Here is a 27,608-nt window from a genome sequence, read left to right on the forward strand (position 1 = left end):
TTCCTACCTAGGAATGATAAATATTATAATATCGTTAACTGTAATACAAATAATAGTGTTTTTTTATTTCATTGTTATTAATAGTTTATAAAGGCTGAGTACTGGGTACACAAAGGCTGCTTACTGGATTTTAGAGGCTGACTACTGGAGAAAAGTGCCATTTTTTGTTTAATCTTAATTATAGATATTATAAAGAGGATTGTTATTTTTTGACATACTTTATTTTAAAACTATAATAAACACTTGATCTAACCATGTTATGCGTTTATTTATCCGACTAATCCTGTAGAAACGTCGAGAGTACAAACTTTAAAAATGCGTTATAAGGCTGACTACTGGTGCCTTTACCCTATCCATTGAGTTCTAGTACAAGGACATTAGTGTAGAATAACAAGTCTTGTCTATAATGACGCAGAATAATTATGATCACTACAAATAATTAGTAGCTAGACTTTAGCCGCGAAAATGTTTCATACTTAGGTATATCCTCATGCCGCTCAGAGGGCCTACCTACCGCGAACCACTTTCGACGTGTTGACTCTCTCTCGCACTTGTAAATTCGTATGTAAGTGTGACAGGGACGCAACACGTCGAACGCGGTTCGCGGTAGACCCTCAGACGTCAAAACTTGTCAAGTCGAATGCAATTTTGATATTAACGGAACGGGAGACCTTTTTATAGGTCTCTGGGTTGCTAGAAGATAATATTTTGTAGTCACTGAAGGTTGATGAAAAATGACAAATCTCGAGCCTCTTTGGAAACGAAATGTGGCGATGAAACGAAATGTATTTTTTTCAATCAAGTACGTACTTAAGACATTTTTTCACTATAACACGATGTATAGGAAAATGTCGGGGCATATTTATTAGCTTTTGCATTTAACTGTGTATTCATAGGTACACATTATCTTTCGCCCGCATCATTGGAAAATAGATATTTCCAATTCGAATCAGACACTAAGATTTCATCCCTTTACAGCCCCCATTGTCATTAGTAATCTAAGTCTTATTGATAGTGAGTGACCCGCATAAATACACTTTCCTTTCCTTTACTTTTGCTTCTGACATTAAATCTCGACTTCACCTTCATTTGCTTAGCGCCACTTGCACCATCTCACTAACCCGGGGTTGACCGGTTAAACCTGGAGTTACCATGGTATGGTTATCTGTACAATTAGGTCAATTAGACACTGGGTTAACGTTTAACCGGCTAACCCCGGGTTAGTGGGATGGTGCTAGTGGCTATTAGTGACACAAGATGAAAAATTAGAAGATTTATATTGCGTTGGCAATGTAAATATTTCCGAGGGAGATAAGTGCGTAGTGAACATTACGGAAATGGCGTAGCGGTTAAGATGTTCGTAAATTTTCCAGAACCATTTCTAAATGACAGTACTTGCGTAGTTTTTGTCGTCATGATCATGAGTAAGCAAATTTTTTGCTATAATGACGTAAATGTAATGTTGAACGTTATTTGCAAATGAATATGATGAGATGAGATTTAGCCGTGAAGTATAGGTACTAAAACGTTCTATCTATGAGTTTGCTAATATTTAGATATTGGATTGTCAAAATATCTTTTTTCCGCATACCATATATTACAACATTCTTTTGTGAATATTTTAAATTCTAAGTTCGTAATTCGAAAATTTGCATATTTACACCACAGTGGGGTACGTATATTAGCAGAAATTGCATCAGTTTTTTGTTTTTGGATTGGCTTAAACTGTGATTTGAACACAGATTTTCACTTTAAATTGATGGTTACCAAAAAATAAAACCTTACACGATAGCGCTCCTCAAAGTTTTCATTCGATTTATTTTCATTCATTATTTTTTTAAACCTCAAATAACGTAAAAGCTACGCAAGCTACTTCCGCGAGATTCGCAAAATATTAAAATTCGAGTCACTCACGTTTTTTAATCGCTTTTCGTACGTTTCGTAGCTACTCGCTTCGTACGTTCGGACTCTGCAGATGTTCCAGTTTAAAATGTCGATTGTGAATGTCGAAAAATATTACGTGAGTGACCCGTTATAAAAAAAAAACTACAACAATTTTAAAACCTGCAAGATTTATCCTATACACACAACGCATGTAGGCACTAACGTAACTATTAACTGTGTAATAATACGAGTCATATAAATCGTATATCTTAGGTTGAACACAAAGGAATTCCTTCCCTTGATTCCAAATTTCGTGTAGTTTCGTTGAAATTCCTCCTTTGATTCACCAATGTCTTTTTGTTTCCAATAACTAAGTCTACACACAATACTAAAGTATATGGTATGCTGGATAATCTCTAAGATTATATTTATATGTCATGCTGTAATAAAAGAAAATGGAGGACTCTAAAGATGTGTAGATTAATTAAATAAGTGCCTGATATCTTGATAAGTAAGTTATTTGGAAAATTGGGTACTTGACACATGTTGAATATTATAACAAAATTTAGCTAAATGGTTAGAAAATGAACCATCCATTATAAAAAAAGTAGAATTTAAAAGATTTTTTTTTTTACTTTCAAAAAGAAAAAAAGAATCGAATTCTAATCGAATCCTTACATTTTATTGAAAAATAAATTGTATGACAACTACGAGTATATACATAAACGCAATATTTCAGAGTCAAAATAGCAATTTTCTTGATCTTCCATACATTTAGGACAGACTAACGTAATGTGACGTCACATTACAATATCATTTTGTTAGATGCGTTTCAATCGTCAACAGAAAACCGCACCCAAATAACACTAGTCCCTACTCATAGTGTTATGTTCCTACCGGTAAGGTGGTCAGAGCTCAAAAAGGGTGCGGAGTGTTAAGTTGCAGCCGTCTTTAGGCTACGGAGACTGCTTACTATCAGGCGGGCCGTATGCTTGTTTGTCAGCGGCGTAATATATAATAAAACGATAACTTTGCCCCCTTTTACAAATAACTATTGTCACCTCAGCGTAGCATGAGGCGGCTAAGAGCGCCAATTAGCTCAGATACGAATTACGCAAAGCCTGTAAACGTGTCAAGGTGATGCCATCATAGCGAAGAGCGCGGACTCAGTTTCAGCGATTAATTGAGCCGAAACGAGCAGATTACATGCCAGTGTAGCGGATGGGTTAAAACTCTCATGCAGTTGAATAAACAGTTCCTATTGCGAAAAACGCAAAGCCTGGAAATATGTCAAGGTGACGCCATCATAGCGAAAGGCGCGGACTAATTGCTAGCAATCCATTGAGCCGAAACGAGCGGATTACATGCCAGTGCAGTAGATGGGCTAAAACTTTCGTGCAGTTGAATATACAGTTCCCATTGCGAATTGCGCGAAGCCTAGAAACGTGTCAAGGTGACACCATCATAGCGAAAGGCGCGGACTCAGTGCCAGCGATTCATTTAGCCGAAACGAGCGGACTACATGCCAGTGCAGCGGATGTGCTAAAACTCTCGTGCAGTTGAATATACAGTTCCCATTGCGAATTGTGCGAAGCCTAGAAACGTGTCAAGGTGACGCCATCATAGCGAAAGGCGCGGACTCAGTTCCAGCGATCCATTGAGCCGAAAAGAGCGGACTACATGCCAGTGCAGCGGATCTGCTAAAATTCTCGTGCAGTTGAATATACAGTTCCCATTGCGAATTGCGCGAGGCCTGGAAACATGTCAAGGTGATGACATCATAGTGAAGGGTGCGGACTCAGTGCCAGCGAATTGTTGAGTTGAAACGAGCGGACTACATGCCAGTGATAAAAAGTCCTAATTGCGAATTGCGCGAAACCTGTCCAGAAGCCATCATAGTGAAGGGTGCGGTATGAATCGTAATAATGGGACTACATACTACATCCCCGGGCGTATGAGGACTGAATGCAGATAGTGTATGTGGTGAGTAGTTCTAATTACGAATTGCTCAAAGCCTGGAAACATGTCATGGTGAAGCCATCATAGAGAAGGCTGCAAACTCACTGCCAGCGGGTTATGAGCAGTGGCCAGAACTTTCGTGGCGTTTTCAAAATGTCATAGTGAATTCTTATTTACAATATATCGATATATAGGACACAACATATTAAAAAGTTAATAGGTGCTGGTTATTTGACCGTAAATAAGTACCAAATTTAAAACCAGATACAAATTTAAAAAGTATGAAATGAAATTGAAATGGAAAAAAAAACATTGAACTGAATTGATTTAATGTTAAATTGTTCATTATTTTACCTGTATTTTATAATTAACTCTTGACGGTCATGATGTTAATTCTTATAGATTTGGCATGTAACATTTATAATGCAATGTAATATTATGAAATAAATAATTATCATATCATATAGCTCGAAAGACACTTGTTTAAGAGTACAAAGCCTTAAAATATGTGAAGTTACCTGTCTTAGGCAGTGTCTTACCTGAGCGAATAACTCGCGAATGCGAAGCGGCGCGGGTGAATTCAATCCTTTGATACCTATGGAAGTGTCCTACGTGGGGAATGCCGTTGGGCCCTCGCGCCGTGTCGCATTCGCGAGTTATCACCCACGTAAGCCGCGCTATAAGACAATGTGTTTTCGTTCGAATCACTTAAACGCTCACACAGAAGACACGCCCTAACTCATTAAATTCACGGGCAGCCAGTTGTCTTCCCTAAACGAGGCTGATTAACCGCTTCCATATGCGAATAGCTTATCAATAATTATTGACTGTAAAGTTACGTAATCTTTATAGAGCAGTTCTTAATCGTTGGTCACTACGTCTAAAAGAGAGGTTGCACTGTGAATGTCATCTCGCTTTGTGTGGTAGGGTACAGCACAACGGATGTCATTCTAGATTAGTTTTACTTTTAAAATACTGACGTTTATAATTTAATATTTTTGTTTATGTTTAAAATGATTTAATTTAACAGTTATTTAAAATATTTTTACATAATTTTCAATCGTGGCTGAATGCCGAAGAGGTATGTGCCTTCGATGCCTAACCTGTCAAGAAATTATAGAATGGCGGACGAATATTTGATATGTCACTCACTGTATTTAAGAATTATTTCGTTTAAAATTTTGTTTTTTCTTCGCAAGTCTGATAAAAAACAATGTGTGTAACTCCGGGGGTAAGAATATTGCAAACTCGAGTCTTTAACTCCCTCGTATCCCAAATTTTACTTTCCTCGTTGGACAATGTACATTTTTTTTTCCAGTGCGTGGCTTCAAAATCACCACTGCTTTAAAGCCCATCACAGACGGAGCGATAATATACCAAAAGATATTTTATTTATTTTTATATCTACCACCAATTGACCATTTTAATATAGTCCGCACACAAAGCTGTATCTAACGACCTCTTATAGCAAGATATCTTAAGATATAGTTGTTAGATTTGTAGCTGGCCCCCAACGGCTTATCCTTGTCTATTGTTAACTAAAACGGCGCGTGCCACTACCTGCAAAAAAAGGGGCTGGTCACTTTAACCGGTTATTTAATTACAACTCCTATGGTAATTTAAATAAGTTTCAAAATGAACAAATGGAAAAATAATTTGCGATTTCTTGTGTGGTCCCTATATGGTTACTGAGTGTCAGCGAGTCGAACGCTACCGATCCAGTCTAAACTGTGTCCTCGATATGCGTAACAAAGGCGCGTTATCGAAGAGCACACCTACACTGGTTTTTTGAGCGTTGGACTAGCCCGCGCTCAGGTGCCAATTAAAATTATACGACCCTTTTTTGCAGGTAGTGGCACGCGCTGTTTTAGTTAACAATGGACAAAAGATTAGCCGCTTCGGGCCAGCTTCAAATCGAACGGCTATACCTTGCGATATGCTCGGTATATTACGATATATTTTGGTATATTTCGACTCTCTCGCAATGTAGGTGCTAGACAGACAGCAATATTATATTTTGTTATCGTTGGCGTGTGTAGTGCTTAGTTATACTATCAGATATTTGTCGGTATCTTACGGTATATACGGTATATCTGAAAAATGAAGTGACGAAATTTAATATATATCCTCCGTCTGTGACGGGTTTAAGTTTGTGAAATGCGTCATTCGTTAACGTGTTTTATGCTTTTTAGAATATTTAACGAAACAGGTTTTAAAGCTACACGTGTCTGCTTAACACATTTTAATATTCGATTTTACGACTGCGGATTATGGTGGTATATAAATTACTTATTTTGCGGAATTGGGTTTTATCCGGTATTTTTACCACGAGTTTGATACTGACATATTCGCTAGCAACTGCGTAAACTAACTCACAATGCATCTACCTCGGACTGATATTCGAGGTGCACTGCGTTTGAGTTGACACAGTCGCTAGTTTAAGAGGAAAGTGGAGGACCCGCGCGAAATCGCCTTTTCATACAAAGGTAGTCCTCATTTTCCTCTCTGGATTTAATATTATTGAACATATTTTGACAAAATTTGTTATATGTTGATATGAACGTGTACAGCTCAGGGGACTGATTTTTGAATTTCGACCACCCGATTTCGTGTATTTTGTTCAATAATATCTCCACTACTAGGCAATTAAATTCTCGTAATGGAATTGAAAACGAGTGATCAATACCATAGCATTCCAAAAAAATAGCATTTCGCTGTTTTCCACAGATTTTCGAGTGACGAAATCGAGCGCTCGAAATTCAAAAATCGGTCCCCTGTTATGCCCCTACGTTTGATTATTTTATAATTAGTAATTATTATAAGCGTTAGGAGCATTTAAAATTTTGTTTGAAATCTTTAAAATTTTGTTTGACTTAAATACTATATTAAAGCTGATATTTTGACGCTAAGAGTTAGTGCTTCTGGGCATTTTCTGTAAGGCGACAACCATTATGCCTATTTTGCGTGAAACGAGGTAGCGCTACTCTAACCACCCCCGCTCTTCCACGAAGCCTAGCAAAGTTTTCAGATTGCTAACTTCCTCTTTTTGTGTGCACGAAGTCCCTAGGTATTTGCTCCTGTATATTTCTACCTGTTTGCAGTCTAGAAGATATGTTTTGTTGTTTCCTCTTCCATGCACGCTCTGCACATGGGGCTGTCTGTTTTACCCATATTGTGTAGGTGTTTGTTTAGTGTGAAGGTAACAACAACTGTTACTTAAGAGGCTGTCAACACCCAATGTCCTTGAAATTGATGTTACTTAAACAGTTTTTTAAGAAATACTATTTGTTTTAGTCAAGTAAGAAAAATATATGTTCATATTAATTATATTTCAAAGACCGTGGTTGTACTCGATACATGATTGAACGAAATCGGCTCGATAGAAAATAATTGCAAAGATTGGTCTTAAAATCACAATTAAATGGTTCTATGTCTTTATTGTTTTGACTTATGGGTCTGCAATTAAAATCACAATTTCAAAACATTTATATCTAAACCGCTGTTGAGTAAAATATTACACTAATAATCCACTTTTTTTATTTAAATATTTTTCTTATTATTCCCTTGCCCAGGCCCAGTAACATGCGACAGTGCTATCTCATTTACTCCGATACAAATAGACAGTGTGCGCGCTTTAGGTATTGACAGCCTCTTAAGTAGGTACGGTGAAGAAAATTAATTTCAATACGATTACGTACATTGTCACAGTGGCAATAGTATGAGGTCCCTAGCGACTTCTATATTGATTATCACTGTGCAAAGGTACGAAATATCAGAAGTTGACCAACATTCTTAAACGAGTTTTAACAGGCATCGTTTCTTGTGGGGATCTTTTTGAGCACTTCGTTCAGCTACTTTTACAGCTGACTGTATTAGAGTGACATGACTGATATTGCTGACCCTACTCTGTTCATTCACGAGTCTGAGGTTTAATAAAAGGCGGATTTAGTCATGACTTAACTCTTGACATTAATGGGCCCCAGAGTCTAATAAAAGGCTTTGTCACAAGTTTCAATTTAATATTTAGAATGGAAACGGAATAATTTTGATATGGCCGATATTAGTTTTAGTAATTATTATTCTACTTTCAGTGTTACTTTGCTCGCGATAGTTGTGTTACTTTGCCCACCTTTGAAAATTCAAAGGGCTCTAACTATATGTACTGTAAAACGTATGATATACGTGCGAATAGGTAATTAGTAATTGTAACTTGTGTCGATTTAAACATTTTAAAATACCCCGATCGGTCGTGTTTTAATTTAAATCGCCACTCGTTGCTTTTTTACTACTTTTGTCACTCGTATCGTAATGTAATATTACTTATTCTTCTATAATTTTTTCTATTAAGCCCAACCATAAGAAACTTTGAAAAACTGTAATAGGGACCATCATTTAACGCAAGAGGTACCCCAAGTACCGTCCAATTTGCTTAACTTTAGCTGTGCTAATAACTGTTACTTTGCCCACAACATTGCTGGTGACCTACTAACAAACGACTCTTTTTGTTACAGCACCATGCCAGCCTACGACAACGCTGGCGCCACAATCTCCCTCGAGGATGTACGGGATCCAGAAGTTGGAACCGATGACTTCGAGGTACGTTTCAATAAAGTAATACCGTTTCACTTTGCCCATTAGGCTCCCAACTTTGCCCAAATGGCATGCACAACGAAGGATATTAAATAAATAAATATTATAGGACATTATTATACAAATTGACTAAGTCCCACAGTAAGCTCAATAAGGCTTGTGTTGAGGGTACTTAGACAACGATATATATAATATATAAATATTTATAAATAATTAAATACATAGAAAACACCCATGACTCAGGAACAAATATCCATGCTCATCACACGAATAAATGCCCTTACCAGGATTTGAACCCGGGACCATCGGTTTCATAGGCAGGGTCACTACCCACTAGGCCAGACCGGTCATCAAAATTCATTAGTTCTTTTCTTTCACATTTAGAGTATAGCTTTGAGGTTGCTAAGCCAGGTAACCAACTCAGGTGTGACTGAGTTCAAATCATCAGCTGATCAGGTGATGAAGGGGACAGCGCTGGAATAATATATATGGTCAGTGGTCTGCTCTTCCTGACCGCATACGCAGAGTGGAGAATCTTTCTAACCCCATTTGTATATTAGGGAAATACGAGGGCCATGGCCAGTTCTCAGCCTAAGAATTATTTCCTTGTTCAGTTTTCAATATCGTGGAGTTCAAAACTTTGCAGCCCTACTTTAAGATTTAATTATATATTCCTTTTCACAGATAGCACAAAGAAGACGTATCCAGTTTAAGACTCAGAAGTCCACATTATCCTCTAGAAGACAGCAAGCAGTGTGCGTCAGAAGGGCGTACAAGCGATATGGTTCCAAAAGCAGTCCAAATGTCATTCTCGACGGACTGAATATGACCGTGCCTAAAGGCGCTATGTAAGTATTTTTCTATTTATTAAGCTATAGGTTAAGTGCAATAATAAATACGTGGGAATGTATTTTAAATTCAGCATAAGCGATATAATCCGTTTGTATAGTTTTCTTTCATGAGTAGCTATCGCGGTAACAATATTATGTACATAGATAGATAGATAAAATACTCTTTATTGGAAGACCTCAGTAAGTACAGCTTGTAATAAATACAGAAAACTGAAAATAGATAAGTTGTACTTAATATTTAATAAAATGATTACTTGCTTCATTACCTTTATAAAATATTTAGAAAACCCGTCTGCTAACTTCCTCAAAAAGATTAAAATTACATCTTCCGATATTTTTCATTATAAACGGGCAATAACGAGAAACCCTCGAATTATCCGTCCGCGTCCCGTTGTTCTATTTAAATTATTAGTGAACATCGTGTTAGTTTAAATCAATATATCGCGTAGAGTTTCTACTTAGTTAACATTTTAATGTTAGTAAATGTCCCAACTCCCAACAAAATAAATGCTCGAAAAATATTCCCCTTTCTCGGCAGATTAGAAAAATAACCAATACACGATGGAACATCATTAAAACAACCTTATACTTGTACCTTTAGATGTTATAAGTAAGATAATATTAGATACTGCTCAATGAACATGATCGTTCTCTTCACGAATTTAGTAAATATAAGTATTTTGTCTGTGGATTGCACTTTTACATTAGACCAAGGTTTTATTGCGATCTTTACAGACAACGTGACTATGAAATTAGGTCAATTTGTAATGAGGCTTCCATACAATGCGATTGTGGGCCTTTGTCATCGTATGAGTGATTGAATCACCTTCAAGATTTTTTTTGTATCCCAAAATATCCCATTTTAGACTTATTTTACGTAAAAATCACACAATTTACTTCTGGATCATTACAATAAATTGTAAAAAGGGTGCTCAGCATAATTTATCATCCAAATGTCAAGATGAAATTATATTTTTCCCAGAATATTACGCAAACGGTAAGCGTCCTCAATCAAATTAAAAGTCCTCTTTTTCTCAAAAACCGGATATTTTAGACAATTCTAACGGCAAGGGTTCAATGGTTCTGTAATTTTAGAAAAAGGGCGTAATCAGTTATGAATTTCATAAAATTATAAACCTTTTTTAAAGTTCAAGACAGAAAAATAGGTACGATTTCTTCTACATAATCATAATTTTGTCATTAATTTTAAGCTGATGATCTATTATTTAAAAATGTTGTTAACACTTTAAATGAATCTTTTTTCGTTAAATTAATTATGCTTCTTCTTTTTTGGAGTCTAGCCAAATTATATAGTTATGTTTACCCCCCTCAGCTCTAAATAACTATCGTATATTTCACGCTGATTGGGAAGGGGAGCGCTTTTAAATAATTGAAATATAAAAGTACAGATTTTAAAAGGAAGTACACCATACCGCCTACCATACTCCATAAATCTAGCCCGGCTTCAATATGGAGTCGCGTGCAACGAAGTTGTGCTTGACGCTCATATTTAGAGACATAAATTTCCTTAAATATGATTAAAAACTTAAATGAACACCTAAATCTGCAACCAACCTTCCTTCCAGATACGGTCTCCTGGGTGCTTCGGGATGTGGGAAGACAACTCTCCTTTCTTGCATCGTCGGCCGCCGTCGGTTGAACTCTGGAGAGATCTGGGTGCTCGGAGGTCGGCCAGGGAGCCGCGGCAGTGGAGTCCCTGGACCTAGGGTCGGGTACATGCCTCAGGTAGGATAATATTTATTTATTTAAACGAACTTAATGGATTTAAATTAAATATTATTAATCTAATTTTACGTCTTAACTCTCACATGTTTTAGTCAGTCGTGCGACGTGTTTCGAAGAGCCTAGGTCTAAATATTATTCTAGAGATTGAGATAAAACCAAAACGGTCCGATTCGAACTTTAAGATATACTTATGGATTGGATATGTCAGTGTCAAAAGTGACGTTTTTGTTGTATATTTAGGATATTTTTGACGTAAATTAATTTTGAACAAACAAAAACGTCTGCGAACGATACTATTAAGCTTAGAAAATTGAATTGTTTTGCTCAGATGGCAGAGCGCTGGAGTATCGACCCAAAGGCCGTGAGTTCAAGTCTCACCCAAGACAGTAATTTTTAAATTTATCCTAAGCTTAATTTTTGACGTATCTTAAAGTGCGAATCGGGCCGGTAATTAGTGAAAATTACTTCAGGAACCCTTGTAACTTTATAATAGAAATGAAAGTCTATTTTAAACTTCTTCTATTAAAGACGTCCATTTGAAACCGGCCCTGTACAGAAAATAATTGCTAACACAGTAGGCCTAGCACATGATTGGCAAGATAAACAGGATAGAACTACCCGTCTTTTTTTAACTACGTTAATTAAAGAGTGACGGGTAGTCTATCTCGCCGCGAGATACGCCAGTCATGTGCTAGCCCGGCTGGTAGTTACATTTAAAGTGATAACTTTAATCACCAGTTTCAAACAATAACTTCGGCAACTATAGTTGTCTTAAGCCTTTCACGGCATCCTTATTCAAACTAATTACATAACTAATCGGTAACCCTTTCGGCTTTCCATGTCTAAATGTCACAGGTGTATGTTAAGTTCGTGTACATAAGACTTTCTTAATTTTTGGGAATATGCACAATAAATATACAACCATAGGCTGCCATCTTATATGGCTGAGGAAGCAGCAAATTTAGCAAAGCTGACATGATATACCTTGACTTAACATACCACCCATTAGGGAGGACACTGTATCTATTAATCAAGGCTCGGTGGGGTTTTACACTAAATTTTCATAAGAACAAGAACGTTCTAAGAATTTTATTGTAACCTAATTAAAGCGGTTTATTCGAGGAGCGACGAGACAGCCGGCCCGTCCAGTGGTGTGCCGCGTAAACAAAGATACCGACGGATGGATGTCATTCGATACCTCCCTCACGGGAGGTATGTTTGGCCGCTTCCGCCTTTTGGCTGTGGCGGGTCGTTCCCCACCGATCGGTGGGGAGGTCTATTGGCGGTCATGTGTGGAACGGTGTGTGCTGCTGGTGTAGGCCAGCACTTCACTACCGATCGCTACCCAACCCCACGACCCCTAGCCTGGTGATACCGTTTGAGCGGGACCGCGGTGAAGGCGACCGGTAGCTTAGCTGGCGTGTGCGGCGTGCTGGTGAGGCTGTGTCCAAGTGTGTATTGTGCTTGCTGATGCTCTGCTACTGAGGTCTGATGTTGTGGTGCGGCGCGATGTCCCGTAGATAAGATAACGACATAGGAAGAAACCAGCTTTTATTGTCCTAAACCGGTTAATCTGACAAGAACTTTTTGGAAATATTCTCCGATAAATCGTTTTATGAATGAAACCCCATGTTTTGCCCCAAATACTGACAAGGGTTTGGAAATTTAACTGGATTCCGCTAGCTATTGTTAAACTATGAGCTATATATGAAAAGTATGTTAAAAACTATATAAAAAAAGAGCAGAAGGGAAGAAAGAGACGAAAAAAAGAAAAATAAAGGAAGAAAAAGGAGGCATAGTTTTATATTTAAATCAGTAATACCTCTGATTACATACCCATTTTGTTTAATGCACAAACTTTTTAAGCATATGGCAACATATCTTGGGGATTGACACTACCATTTTACAGTTACTTCTAACTTCTGAATAAGTTAATTTGATAAAATGCTCATTTCCATACATTAATTGCTAATAACCATTTAAATTGTATTATGAATACTCAATGAAATCCCACAAAATCTGCAAAACTTAAGTTTTGCTTTCCACAATAAACTAATTCACAAAATTATGTTTGCTACGCAATTTTATTTTTAATTACTAGGCGCTTTAGATCTAAAATTGAGTGGACACAGGTGATTGGCTTTTAACATTTTGCGTGTATTTGGTCACTTTTTAACCCTGTCACGGCGGCATTAGCAATTCAGTTGAAATCGATACTGAATACGATCCATTAAGGCGGGCTATTCCCGATGCGACAGTCGCCCGGAAGTTGCCGGCTATGACATGTATACATGTCCCGTCATATGTATGTGTTTCCATCTATTTACATGGTTATGGTAAATATGAATTTTACTGAAGAAGTGTGTCTGGATTTTATGGGATAGAATTTACTAGTATGTCTTTTAACTTGTGTTGTTAGACTATTTAAAGTTGTAAGTTTAGTATATTAACAAAAAAAAAGCGGCCAAGTGCGAGTCGGACTCGCCCATGAAGGGTTCCGTACCATTTATGACGTATTAAAAAAAACTAATTACTAGATCTGGTTCAAACCAATTTTCGGTGGAAGTTTGCATGGTAATGTATATCATATATTTTTTTTAGATTTTTCAATCCATTATTTTAGAAGTTACAGGGGGGGGGGGGACACATTTTTTCACTTTGGAATTGTCTCTCGCGCAAACTATTCAGTTTAGAAAAAAATGATATTAGAAACCTCAATATCATTTTTAAAGACCTATCCATAGATACCCCACACGTATGGGTTTGATGAAAAAAGATTTTTTGAGTTTCAGTTCTAAGTATGGGGAACCCCCAAAATTTATTGTTTTTTTTTTGTATTTTTGTGTAAACATCATAATGCGGTTCATAGAACACATCTACTTACCAAGTTTGAACAGTATAGCTTTTATAGTTTCGGAAAAAAGTGGCTGTGACAGAATCGGACAGACAGACGGACATGACGAATCCATAAGGGTTCCGTTTTTTGCCATTTGGCTACGGAACCCTAAAAAACACACATTTACATAACACACATAAAACGTTTGAGTTTTAATATATACCTATATTAAACGTTTGTGTATAATTAATATACAGGTGATTTCAGGCTCGCGGAGCAAGAGAACAAGACATAACGAACCTAATGTTGTTGCTAATGCTTATTTTTCAGATGACAAGTAGAAAAAACATTTTTGCATACAGTTGGTCATCCTACTCAATGTGACGTCTTGTCGCTTTCCATACAGCGTATGTCAAAAGTCATAGGGTGACCATGATGTATAAGATTAAATTTACTTGAAAAATAAGAAAAATAAACTAACTATCTACCAAGTCACCAGAAATCAGCCTGTATACGAATACGTTTGTATGTTTTAGTCTGTCTGTTCTGATTTCTTTGACCTTTTATGAATTTGATTAGAGTTACTTTGATTAATGCATTATTTATTTATATGGCTAATGACGCCGATTCTAGTTGTAAAATTTGTTATGGTTTTGACCTTATTTTAACCTCTTGAACGCCAGACGGCGAAGGAATATGCCGCGCCCCGGACGCCAGGCACACGCGATTATTTAAGCGAAACTGAACTTTATGGAGTTCCGCGAAATTTCCTATTCAATTGGCGAAGCTGTCGGCTGTAGCCAGATGACGGCCAGAGCCGACTGTGGCGGTCAATAGGTTAATACGATATTGTCGATCGCTCACGCTTGGTCTGCTCGAAATGCAATCAATGCATTAAGCATCTTGCTCACAGCTATTGTTAAATCAGAATCGGTCACAACCTCTTGCCCTGTATTCTTTACAAGCTTTTATGTGACTTGCCCTGTTAGTATATTTTTGTGTGGATCAAATCTTGGAAGCTAAATTTGACCCACTTCCCGCATTCTGATTGAGCTGATATTTTGCCTACATATGTAAGTCGGGTGACAATGCAATATTATGGTACCATCGAGCTGATCTGATGATATAGACAGGAAGTGGCCATGGAAACTCTGTGATGAAAACAACGCAACCTTATTGTATTTGGGCTCTTTAGAATTATCATAATCAGCATTAGTTCTCTGAAAAGAAAAGTACAGTCAGCGATATACCAATGCACCAAAAATACCAATAATGATTTTCTTTGCCAAGAACTTATTACATTCGTATCGTCTCTACGAAGCATTTTAATCAAGCGACAAAATTGTCGCTGCCAAAAAAAACTGTACCTAGTCTATAATCGGTCCGTGAACAGCGGCCTTACTTTAATCCCCGACAACGGTGGTGAGCGAACGTAATTTATAGGGAAATGCTTAAATTACTGGCGAGTTTTATGGATTAGCTGTGGATTCACTTCGTGGTTTTTCATTTGTTTTAGGGACGCAGTTTGAATTGGAAACAACGGGGTATAAATTGTGTTGTTGAAAAATATCGAGTTGATGAAGTTGATTGAGTGTGTGGTTTTGTATTTTAAAAAGTTTGTAATCGACGCATGAACTATTGAAATTGAAGTTTTTTGGGTGTGTTTATGTACAACTATAGTTTGTGATTTTGTTTACATGTATTTTTGGAACGCGTTACAAACTTGACGCTTGATGTATAATTATAATTTTGGGTAATTTGTTTAAAAATAGCGCAAATTCTTTAATTAAAGATTTTTCCATCATAATTATCAACAACTAAATTAACATAGCATTTGGTATAAATGTCTTAAGTGGCAAACGTGAAGTCTAGCGGTGCGTTTAGGCGGGGTGCGCCTCGCAAACGTTTTCAAATTCCGATTCAGTACCCCTAGTGTAAATTTATTCGATAGCGAAACGTGACGTACGCGTTTGCGTTAAGCCTCATTTTGTATGGGATTTTGAGTTTCCAAAACGTCCCGCTTGGCGCGCTGTTTCTAAATCCCATACAAAATGAGACTTAACGCAAACGCGTACGTCACGTTTCGCTATCGAATAAATTTACACTAGGGGCTCTAATTCGGACAATTTTGTTTCAAACTAATTTACCCGGTGAATTTCGTCTAACCTACATCTATTTTTTTTTTTTATTATTTTTTGCACGTACGCTCTTTCTTAGTTTTTTCTTTCATAAAAACCTTCTCCTGATGTCATGCCAACAACAAACAGTAAGTAAATAGATTAATAATAATTATATTTTTTATTAGAATTTATAGATAAATACTTCACTGAGTTTAAAGCATATACATACGAGTATAATTTAAATAATTATTAGTCAATTAACAGTCAATTTGGTCCGTTTAAGGTCAATTGATGCAAATGCATTCATTAGTATGCATTATTGAAGTATTCCTTAATGCCATATTGTGTCTTGTCAAGGAGGAGCTATTTAATTTTGCGATGGAATATGTTGATGTTAGTTTTTTTCAGAGACATGTCAGTCGCTTCGCTTGACAGACAGATGAAGTGTGCGAAAGGGAAGCCATGACGTATATGAACAAGCCATAAGTGCAAAAGAGGCAGACTACATATGAGAAAACGTAACCAATTTTGAGTTCGAAGGCGGCCGAGGCGGCCAAAATCATATTGCCGTATTTTTTAACGTGAAAAATATGAGCGAATCAAAAAGAAAATTATACTTACATTAAGTAATTTAGTGACGATGGTGTCATGTTGTGTGCCGGGTTGTAGTATTTCAGGGCCAAAAAACCCAGGAAAATACTCATTTCACAGGTAATTATGATATTCCTAGCGAAATTTTCGTAACGATATTTTATCAAATTAACAGCATAAAAAGTGTAAAAAACCAATTACAACAGTTCATTATAAGTTTTTCTTCAGTTGTGTGTTAATATTTCATCATATTAGTCAATAATTTAGAATATTTTGTGTAAAAACCTAAACTGTTACTTTACGCTAGGGCTTGACAAAATGTTCATATGACTGTATCGATAAGTTGTCGGTATATTAGTAGGTATGGAATTAGTTGTTCACAAGACATCATTAAGATATTACCTTTATAACCGACTTAAAATAATAACGATTGTTATAATACCTTTTTTGAACGTGTACATGTTTAGTGATAAATTTAAACTTCACTTTCCAACACAGTACTTACATTTTAACCACTTTTCCACGGCTTTGCCGCCAACACAAGGAAACACAAGACAACGTATACTTGTACACAGCGTATACAGTGTATACACATCCAGCCCAAGTTGTCAGCAGGAAAAGGCGCGAAATTCAAATTTTCTTTGGTAAGTCAACTCTTTGCGAACACATTTTCAAACAACTTCAACTTTATCATTTTCAACTTTTTCAAACACATTTGAAAAAGTAGTCGATAAAGCAGTTCAACATCGATAGATTATTAATATTTTGTAACATGATATCACTATTTTTGTTCGCACATAGACAATTTACGCACACACTTGCATTTCATTTTTGGTCACACTTTCCAAGTTTGACAGTCGTTCTATACTATCCTATTTCTATGGTTTTTTTTATTACTTTGACTTTTCCTGTCTCATTTTGAGATTTATATCTCATTTTCCGAAAAAAGTGACTAGACATGTTCTTTCCGTGTACACTTCACATGCAGTAACCTAAAACAAAGATAATTGATAGATAGTTGCAAAAAAAAAACGTTATGAAGCCTACTTTCATATACACAATTTAGGTCAATAAACATACACGTATAAGAAAATAAAATAGACATACATAAACATACATAGTGTATATATAGTCTGTATGTGTACAAACTCTTTATATTATTGTAGGCCGTTTTATACTCGACATCTAATATAATAAGTTACTATACACCAACACGCACCACACTTTTACATAATCCATACTACGACACTTATTATTATTTTAAAGGCATGCTACTAAATATTTATGTTTATTTATGTTTTTTTTGTTACATCGTGAATCGTTTGTGATCTGGGTTCTAGCAGAATTATCAGTGCTTCACCCGAACGAGTGGAGCGTAGCACTGAGCCAGAACCCTTTTGTTTTGCTGCAACGCACACAGCACACATTACCTTTTATTGATGCTTTTTGTTCTTTATTTAATTTTTATTTTGGTGTTGCTATTGTTTGTATTATTTTTTTGTTTAGTTGTGTGTATTGTGGAAAGCGAATAAAAAAAATACATAATAAATATATCAGACACAAACCAAGATATACCAACATATAACAGCAACATATCAACCACAGAGTAAAAAATAAATATGTATTTCAAACACTAAGGGAGAGATAGGTAATGTTCTTTAAGTAGTTTTTTTGAATACAGCAAGAGATTGAGCGCATCTAATGTTTGGAGGTAAGGAGTTCCAGGGTCGAACTGCTTGAAAGGTAAAAGATTTGTTGTAAAATTTGAATTTAAATTTGAATTGAATTGATTGTCATAGTTCGTGTCATTCAGGATGACGCGCAGATTTGTCAAATCTAACCTTTAATAACATGACATTACTTGTCAAGGCACCCGACGTCGTGAATGACACGATTATGGAAGGTAGAGGTAAGGAACTCAATCTCCATTGGCACAACTGATGCAAAAGTCTCCAGTTGTCAGCTATAAATAATAGTTCCAAATCTCTCCAGAGTAGCGCTAGAGTAGCTAAGAACCTGGGCGTTATTGAGGGAGTGAAGTGCGCTGTCTATGATTTGATTTTTATTTAAAGTATTCTAGGTATAGTAGCGCCACCTATTTAAGGTTTTTTTGATGACACTTTTTGGAATATAGAGATTCCATTCCTTACCTCCGCCTTCCATAGACACGATCTTTAATACAGAGGTAAAGTCTACGAAAAAAACGTGCTATACTGCGCCATATGTTTTGAGGTCACTGAATTGTCAAACGTCAACTTGTGACAATCAGAGCTACCGCAAAAGATCCACACCGCCATCTCTTTTACCTGTAAAATTCGAAGCACGAAATTGTCTTAGATTTTACGCATCTTATAGAATCGATGTTTATTTGCCTAAAATAAATACATCATAGTAAAATGGAGTGCTAAAATAAACCAGTACAGTAATAAATAAGTTTAGGTTAAGGAAAAACAATTTACGCACCCTCTACAATAAATCTTACCTTTGTTTTATCTTGACAAGCCAAAATCGCTAACTCTTAGGTTTTATATTAGGTAATAAATAAATAAGCGTTCGAAAATTCGGTGGTAAGGAAATTAAATTTGTGGTAGGTAAGTTGCGTGATTTTGAATAAAGGTGCATCCACACATAGGTAAGTTACCTAATGTTACAGTGTTGTACACACTGTATAACACAGTAACTTTAGGTAATTTACCTATAATTCTTTTTTTTAACCTTACCTTCTTTCTAATGCTAAAAAAACCATTTATATTTAGATACTTACTCTTTCACAGTGTTGCTCCACTAAATTAACTGCGGAATTGATGCACCTTAAATTATAAGTTTCTGCCAAAAAAATATTTAAAAAAGATTTTTATTGCAAGTTGTACTTTGATGATACCAAATTATGGTATTGTTTGTATTCTGTAGTACCTGTATCGTGTGATTATACCAGACTGGCTAGCATGAGTTGCGTTCATGCCCGTACTTGAGGTCGCGCTAGACGTATGGAGTCGCTCGAGATGTATGGAGTCGTGCGCGTGAACGCCACTCATGCTAGCAGGCCAGGTATTAGCGAAGTTTTAAATCGAATCTATTAGAAGTATACTGAGCATGTTGCAATAAGTACTTATATTGAGTAAGTTATAATCGACTTGCAAGATTTTAATACATTTTTAGTTACAAATGTGTTAGCCCCTTATAAGGCACAGTAGTGTCAGAAATTATGCAATATTGATCCCTATTACTTTGAACTGAAGTTCAAAATCATGTGGGAAACATATTCCCTCTACCTAATAAAGGTTTAAAATAGGTAGATTCTCACTGCAATAAACCTAATTTAGATTTTCAAATTGTGTTACTTATTGAAAGTTGTTAAATAAAGATAGTACAATCGTTTAAATAAATCACATCTTTATCTGGGAGATGTGGGAAGGCCGATTAATAATCAAAATTTAAATTCTAACATTTATTCTGCAAGTAGGCCTCAAGGGCTCTTTAACAAATAAATACAATACAAATGAAAAATACATAGCAATATTTAAAAATACAATAGCCTGGGTAAACATTGCACTATAATAAACTTAAAATAAATAGTTCCTACAATACGACACAGATGTATAGTCTTGTCTCTATGTTTAAATTAAAAAAAAAAAAAAACATTTTTGATTATATTCATCGTCCTTTTAATGCAAAAAGGTTAGCTTAGACTGACTATATAATTGTTGTAATTACGCCCATTGTGATTAATATAACATGAATCCGGATTCTAGAGCATCCATACAATTACCGTTAATATTACCATTACCTATGTGCATTCTATATCATATCGGGTGAGCACAGCGTCTCTGCATAGTTAATATTCGCAATAATCATGTAGCAATCCTAATAACATTTATGTATTGTACAGCTTACTACAGCTTAGAACTATTATACTTATTTCGGGCGTTGTCTTTTTTGGTTACATTAACGAAGATAAGCTATAAATGGTGCGTAATAAAAATGCATTTATGTGCTTAAGACGATCGGACGATATATGTTATTGAATGAACGGAACAAACACACCATAGCAAATAATTTTTTTTTTAATTCTTTCGGGCTCATACTCGTAGTTGAACTCAAAACGCTCACAAGATAATTCCCACATTGTTTAGGGTTCGTGAAGGTCATTTTACGAATTTTCTTTAAGTTATACTTAAGCCTTACCTTCTGTTAACATTACTATTTTTGAGTGGGGTTTACACCAAATTAATCAGGTACTTTCTTAAGTACAATATATAATAATATAATAAATTATTTATTCACGACCAACTTGGATCATTTTGTGTTGGTGACATTTTATCTTAAAGCTAATGTTAGTATATACATAAGGATTTAATTATAGCTAACTATAAACTAAAAAATGTGTTTCCAATGAATAAGTAAATAAGTCGATATTCTAAAAAAAAAATTCAAGAAAATTAGCTTAGTTACAATATAAGAGTGTTAGATTTAATACCTTTTCTAAAATGAAGATTGATTTTCAAAATACGGCAGATTTTTTTTATACTAAGTCGGTGGCATACAAGCATACGGCCCGCCTGATGATAAGCAGTCTCCGTAGACTATGTACGCCTGCAACTCCAGAGGAGTTACATGCGCGTTGCCGACCTTAATACTCCGCACCCTCGTCACAGATTATATAATAGTTCTTATGACCCTCGTTGAGCTAGACGTAGTTAAAATGATTCCTCTGATATAGTTAATCTGTGAATCTATTTCCTCAGTAATAATAGATTTGGATGCAGAGGCGCGCCGCATTGCACTTGCATGCAATAATAGCTTTGCATGCAGGTCATGTTAGTTGTAATATTAATTAATTCATATTTTAAGAGAACTTAGTGAGGCAGAGAACCTTGAAATGGGTACAGTCAGCAAAACTATTCGCTTAACATCGCAACCCATTGGCGTAATGGCTAAAAACTTGTTATTTTTACCTGATTTTAAGTCACCTTTGGTAAGGCGATTTAACTCGCACCCTGAAATCTTAATGGTCACTATACTTGCCGCAAAACTAACTGGCCACTGAGATCATAATGCTATATCCTTTACCCTTATTAAGACCAACCAAGAGTGAAAGAGATGGCATTATGACCTGACCGGCCAGATAGTTTTGCGAATAGTATAGTCGATGGTTTTAGTGGAATTTCCTTTCGCGAATGCTCTGAAATTATTTACTTCCTTGGCTTAATTCAAACTTTAGTATACGCCAAAAAATAGCTTTAGATACCTACGATATGGATCGGATATCGTCAAAAGTGACGTTTTTGTTTGATGAAACGTCACGTTTGACACTGACATATCCAATCCATATCATCTCATAGGGCTAATATGGTCGGCTCTTTATCATTTGTCACCATGCCTGTCACGCTCTAACAAGTATGTAAGCGCGAAAGCGACGGGCATAGTGACAAGTGATAAAAATGGAACCATGCTGCCACCGGAGCAAATTTTTGACGTACCTGTATCAAAGTTTGAATGAGGCCGTCTGTCGACTAAGCCGACTAGATTATGGAGTGTGGAATTAAGAGGAGAGGCATCTCTTATGGTAGAACTGTTGCAAAAGTGTCCAGCTGTCAGCTATAAATAATAGTTCCAAATCTCTCCAGAGTAGCGCTAGAGTAGCTAAGAACCTAGGCGTTATTGACGGAGTGAATTGCGCTGTCTATGATTTGATTTTTTTGTTCAAGTACTCTAGGTATTATAGCGCCACCTATTTAAAGTTTTATGATGACACTTTTTGGTATATGGAGATTTCATTCCTTATTTCCACCTTCCGTAGACAAGATGTTTTTTACGAAAAACTAAAGCATGTAGGTAATAGGTACTTCAAAAAGGACTGGGTGGCTAACCAAGATGATTATCGTTGATCGAAAACGTCAATTGCAACTTAAATAATGTATGCAAACACGTGACTAGGCTTTTCGTAGCATCTGTCATATCAATATTTTTACTGTACTGAGAAATGTATGTTTGTACGGGTCAAATCTTCCAAGTAAAATTTTACATATGTCAATTGGATGACAATTTAATATTATGGTACCATAAAGCTGATCTGATGATGGAAACAGGAGGTGGCCATAGGAACTCTGTGATATAACAAGTCAACCTAATTGTATTTGGGTGTTAGAATTATCTCGATGAGTAGTATTACTTGCCTGGAGAGAAAAGTTCAGTCAGCGATAAAAGCTTATTAAAAAAGGAAATTTTCAAAATCTTATTTTCTTTGATTTTAACGTTTTTCGATCAAAATATTTCATCTTGGTTAACTAGGGCTTTACAGTTTTCCAAAGAGTTATCTATGCGCAACTGATTTGGCATTAACAAATCTTTCTGTTTACTAAAACTAGAACTTTAGTGAATATTTTTATTGTTCTCAGGAAGTGGCACTGTTCGGCGAGTTCTCCATCCGAGAGACCATGATCTACTTTGGCTGGATAGCTGGCATGACGACGAGCGAGGTTGACGAGAGAGTTGACTTTCTGCTGACCCTGCTGCAGCTGCCGCATCCCACCAAGTCAGTACTTACGCCATTTTTTTTTATTTTTTTTTATTTAGGTAAACAAACAGTCACTACAAGAAAGGCTTAAATATAAAGTACCCAACTCTAGTCCAATACTGCAACTATGGTCCACAAGTTCAAACGGAAATTAAGTATCTATACCAATGTTTCTTTTGGTTTACTCCTAGTTTTACCTTCCATTTATAAACATACTTTGCCTTAGAACTACAAAAATATAGTAAAATACACACCTGAACGAGAAAAATTCGAGTTTATTTGTGGACCATAGTTGGGAGCTTTGGACTATAGTTGGGTGGTTTTACGGTATTTTAAACACTGTTTACAGTATGTGTGACCAACACCGCACCGTTCACCACTTATTAATTAGGTATAATTAGTTAGATTATTCGGAGCATTTTTTTGACAAGTTTTACAACACTGGAGCTTAAGGCTCCGGGAGGCATTGACATTGATAAATTCATGAAGAAGATAAAATAATCCTTAACGCTTAACAGTTAACAGTGCATGCAGTGTTACGTTAATATTGAATAGTTACAATTTTTTTTTCGCTTCATTCTAACTATCATTAGCTTCATTTCTAACTAGTATTAACAACTATACTTAACTATTATATTAGATCCTTTAAACTTAAATAGATGTCCTATACTAAAAAGGTAACCAAGTCCTCCAGTGCCCGAGGCCAGATTCGAACTGGCGTTTTCATATTTCACGGCTAGCGCCGTTACGTCCAATCCATCTGATTACTAGGATATCCATAGTGGTCTTTGAAAACTTTATCTGTCTCTAACTGAATAATTATTCGTTTTTTTTTTTCTATTTAGTCACATTATTTATTGAAGCGTAAGATATTGACAATTTAAGTTTATCATCGTCTATATCTAATTGAAGTTCTATATAATGCACTTCGTTTATATTTTACTGATGTATTATTTTCTTGTATACCTTACTATTATTTGTTATTCTTAAACATGTAAAATAGTTTATACTTTCATGTATTTCTATAACCTCTGTCATGGTATTTTATGTTCGCAGTAATATACTTTTAAAGAAACATATGTACTCAAATATGTCACCAAAATTGTATTGTACTTGCACTTCACATGTATGTTTCTGTATTATCTCATTGATAAATAATTAAACTGAATAAGCGCTGGTGGCCTAGCGGTAAGAGCGTGCGACTTGCAATCCGGAGGTCGCGGGTTCAAACCCGGCTCGTACCAATGAGTTTTTCGGAACTTATGTACGAAATATTATTTGATATTTACCAGTCGCTTTTCGGTGAAGGAAAACATCGTGAGGAAACCGGACTAATCCCAACAAGGCTTAGTTTACCCTCTGGGTTGGGAGGTCAGATGGCAGTCGCTTTCGTAAAAACTAGTGCCTACGCCAAATCTTGGGATTAGTTGTCAAGCGGACCCCAGGCTCCCTTGAGCCGTGGCAAAATGCCGGGACAACGCGAGGAAGAAGAAGAAGAAGAAGAAGAAGAAGAAGAAATAATTAAACTGATCAAAAAATCTAGGCTTAAATAAAACCGTATTAGGAACATGCAAGCGTCTTTGTCACTCACTGGCAATATAGCGTATCTGCCAATAGTTCGTATCGTGGTGAAATCTAGGCTTAAATAAAACCGTATTAGGAACATGTAAACGACATGTGTCTCAGTGTGCAAGCGTCTTTGTGACTCACTGGCAAAATAGCGTATCTGCCAATAGTTCGTATCGTGGTGCGTCATTTTGCAGTCACAGTGCTACATCTACCCACAGCGTCAGAAGCTAATGTGAGGTAATTTCATTGGCAGGTCAATGGTAATTGAACTAGTCTGATGTACCTACAGCCGGTTGATAAGCCACGTATGTAGTCTATACTACTCTGTTTACTGACACGTGTAATAAATGAACTTAAACGGTTATTTATTATTGAGTGAGTGGATGTAAGTGGTTATTATTCTTGTATTTTGTCAGTTATCATTTTCTAAATATAGGCTATCTTTATAACTTTTATGCTATCCGTACTAGGCGAGATGGATATGTTGGTCGAAATTATGCAAAAAATGCTATATTTCATAGGTACATTCTCTATGAAACAGCTACCTAACAGTATTAAAGTAGAGTCGTACCAAATAATTTTCCATGGCATTTGCAATGAAGAAGTGTGGTAATGTCATAATTAATTTCAAAATTCTCACTAAATATTATGTGTATAATCTCGGTATTAAGTCGGTGCAAAGTTATCTTAGACGGACTCTCTATGCATCTGGACGAAAGAATCATCCGTTTGTCACTTATATTGGCTAATTCGCACACTGACATTTCGATTTGTCGCCACATGAAGAACGAAGCGACATCAGTACCCCTAGTGTAAATGTATTAGATAGCATGACGTGACATACGCGTTTGCGTTAAGTCTGATTTTGTATGGGGTTTTGTCTAAATACCATACAAAATGAGACTTTCGCTATCGAATAAATTTACACTAGGGGTACTGTTCTGTGTGCTCAGCGTTTCCTCACTGCCAGAATTTTATTCTTCCTTGTTTCACTCATGACACCATGGTCCATTTATCTCATTGGTGGTTTAGTAGCGGCCTGGCCATCCACTCTTCCCTGGACCCAAGATGTAGATGTAGATGTAGATGTAGTGTAGGGACGCCCGGCCGGAAGCAGGCGGGCTGTCGATCGCGTGCTGCGTTCATTCAGCCCAATTCCCTGAAGTTGGAGCTGCAGGTTACTGTCCCGGCGGCATTCCCATACCAATCTCCTCAAATCTTCTTGTTTTCCTGCAGAACAGAAGGACATCTTTAAGTCCCTGGACCCAAAGTCGTCGTCGTTTTATGACATCATTCTGTTGTTGTCAATGTGTGAATTGATTTACTAGAAATAAAATCATATTAATGCCATCCATTCTTGCATGCTGTCCAATACCGGCCAAACGAAATCTTCTCTTTAATAACACAAGTATTATTTTCCAGGCAAGTGAAGACCCTGTCAGGAGGTCAGAAAAGAAGAGTATCGTTGGCTGCGGCTCTCATCCATGAGCCGGAGCTCGTGATCTTGGATGAGCCCACCGCTGGAGTCGACCCTGTACTGCGACAAAGGTACCTTACCGGAGAATTTTCCAGTTAGAATTTTATACTATTTTCAATGTGCCCTCAGTTGACAACAAAATTAAACGACGATTTAAGCGTGGTTCTATAATATAAAGCTTTAAACCACCACAACCACACCACACCACCACACACCACGAACCACACACCACACACCACACACCACACACCACATACAACACACCAAACACCACACCACACCACGCACCACACCACACCACACAACACAACACTACACCACACCATACCACCACAAACCACACCTCACCATACCACAGCTACCTAGTGCAACCTAGCTGAAACATCGGATAAAAGGTAAAATTATGAAATTTTATTGCATTAGACCCGTTAATGACATTAAATATGGTTCTATAATGTAGCTCATTTCTCCTGCGACTATTTACAGTAAGTTTTGTTTTGATAGCTTTCGTATTAATCTTATGGATGGTTATCGATGAAAGAAGCTCCTGGCGTCCGTTGGCTCGTTGGGTGGACGACATTCGGAAGATTGCGGGTCACTTCTGGATGAGATTATCTCAGGACCGGGACAAATGGCGTACTAGAAGAGAGGCCTATGCTCAGCAGTGGGTTATAAAGGGCTGATATGATGATGATGATGTTGATAATCGAGAAGGAAGTCTTTCAACAGCGACGCCCTAAATTAAATCACAGTTGTGTGCCCAACACAACGTTACAAAAAACACATATTAGCAGATTCAGACAACTTTACACTACGTATACCTACGTCAGAAAATATGAATCACAATAGATACCTCACAATCGCGATACAAACTCAATGAGGGCTCAAATTGTCGTATAAATAGTGTATTTTTAGTTATTGGGTCATTACCTATGAAATTGGCGTTTTTGTTCATAAGTATTAGTCATGTCATAGTTTATTTATTTTAATAGTAACTTCGAAGTATTTTTTAATTTCATTAGTGCGCTACATAACAACGATTTTACATACAATTATTTGCTACTTTTACTGTTTTATGTATTCAGAATGCCGCCCTGAAAACAGCTATTTTTTCTCTGAAGATCTAAATATCAAATCATGTAACTATATATAAACATGAAAATAATTTTTTACACGTTCACATTCATGCCTTAAAAGTTCCATTAAATAATGAAAAATGCAACTTAGTAAACTCGCATTTAAAAATGGACTAAAAGGACCGAGTTCACCCTAGTTTTAAATTCAAATTACCTACTTTCCCATTTTAAAATTTAAATACTGGCTACTGCATGAATGTGCTAACACTGCCAGTCATAAAAGCTTTAGAGACCATTTGAATTTTTATATTTTGTTTGATATATGTAGGTGTCCAATTAAAACTTAAATGTACAAAGTATAGTTTGAGACAGGATTAAGTAATATACGGTTG

The 27,608-nt window shown here is 36.4% G+C and overlaps 1 protein-coding gene across 1 annotated transcript in view; it reads left to right on the plus strand.

Moving 5' to 3' along the window:
• The window catches only part of LOC133529641 (ABC transporter G family member 20-like), a 166,037-nt gene that overhangs the window by 91,151 nt on the left and 47,278 nt on the right, over positions 1 to 27,608 (plus strand). The window contains exons 3-7 of the mRNA XM_061867402.1: positions 8,355 to 8,439; positions 9,118 to 9,281; positions 10,871 to 11,030; positions 22,976 to 23,112; positions 26,086 to 26,211. Coding sequence (XP_061723386.1) covers positions 8,359 to 8,439; positions 9,118 to 9,281; positions 10,871 to 11,030; positions 22,976 to 23,112; positions 26,086 to 26,211 — 668 coding nt within the window. The 5' untranslated portion in view covers positions 8,355 to 8,358. The remainder of the gene's footprint in view (positions 1 to 8,354; positions 8,440 to 9,117; positions 9,282 to 10,870; positions 11,031 to 22,975; positions 23,113 to 26,085; positions 26,212 to 27,608) is intronic.

Source organism: Cydia pomonella, chromosome 21, assembly GCF_033807575.1.
Source record: "Cydia pomonella isolate Wapato2018A chromosome 21, ilCydPomo1, whole genome shotgun sequence".
NCBI classification, from domain to species: domain Eukaryota; kingdom Metazoa; phylum Arthropoda; class Insecta; order Lepidoptera; family Tortricidae; genus Cydia; species Cydia pomonella.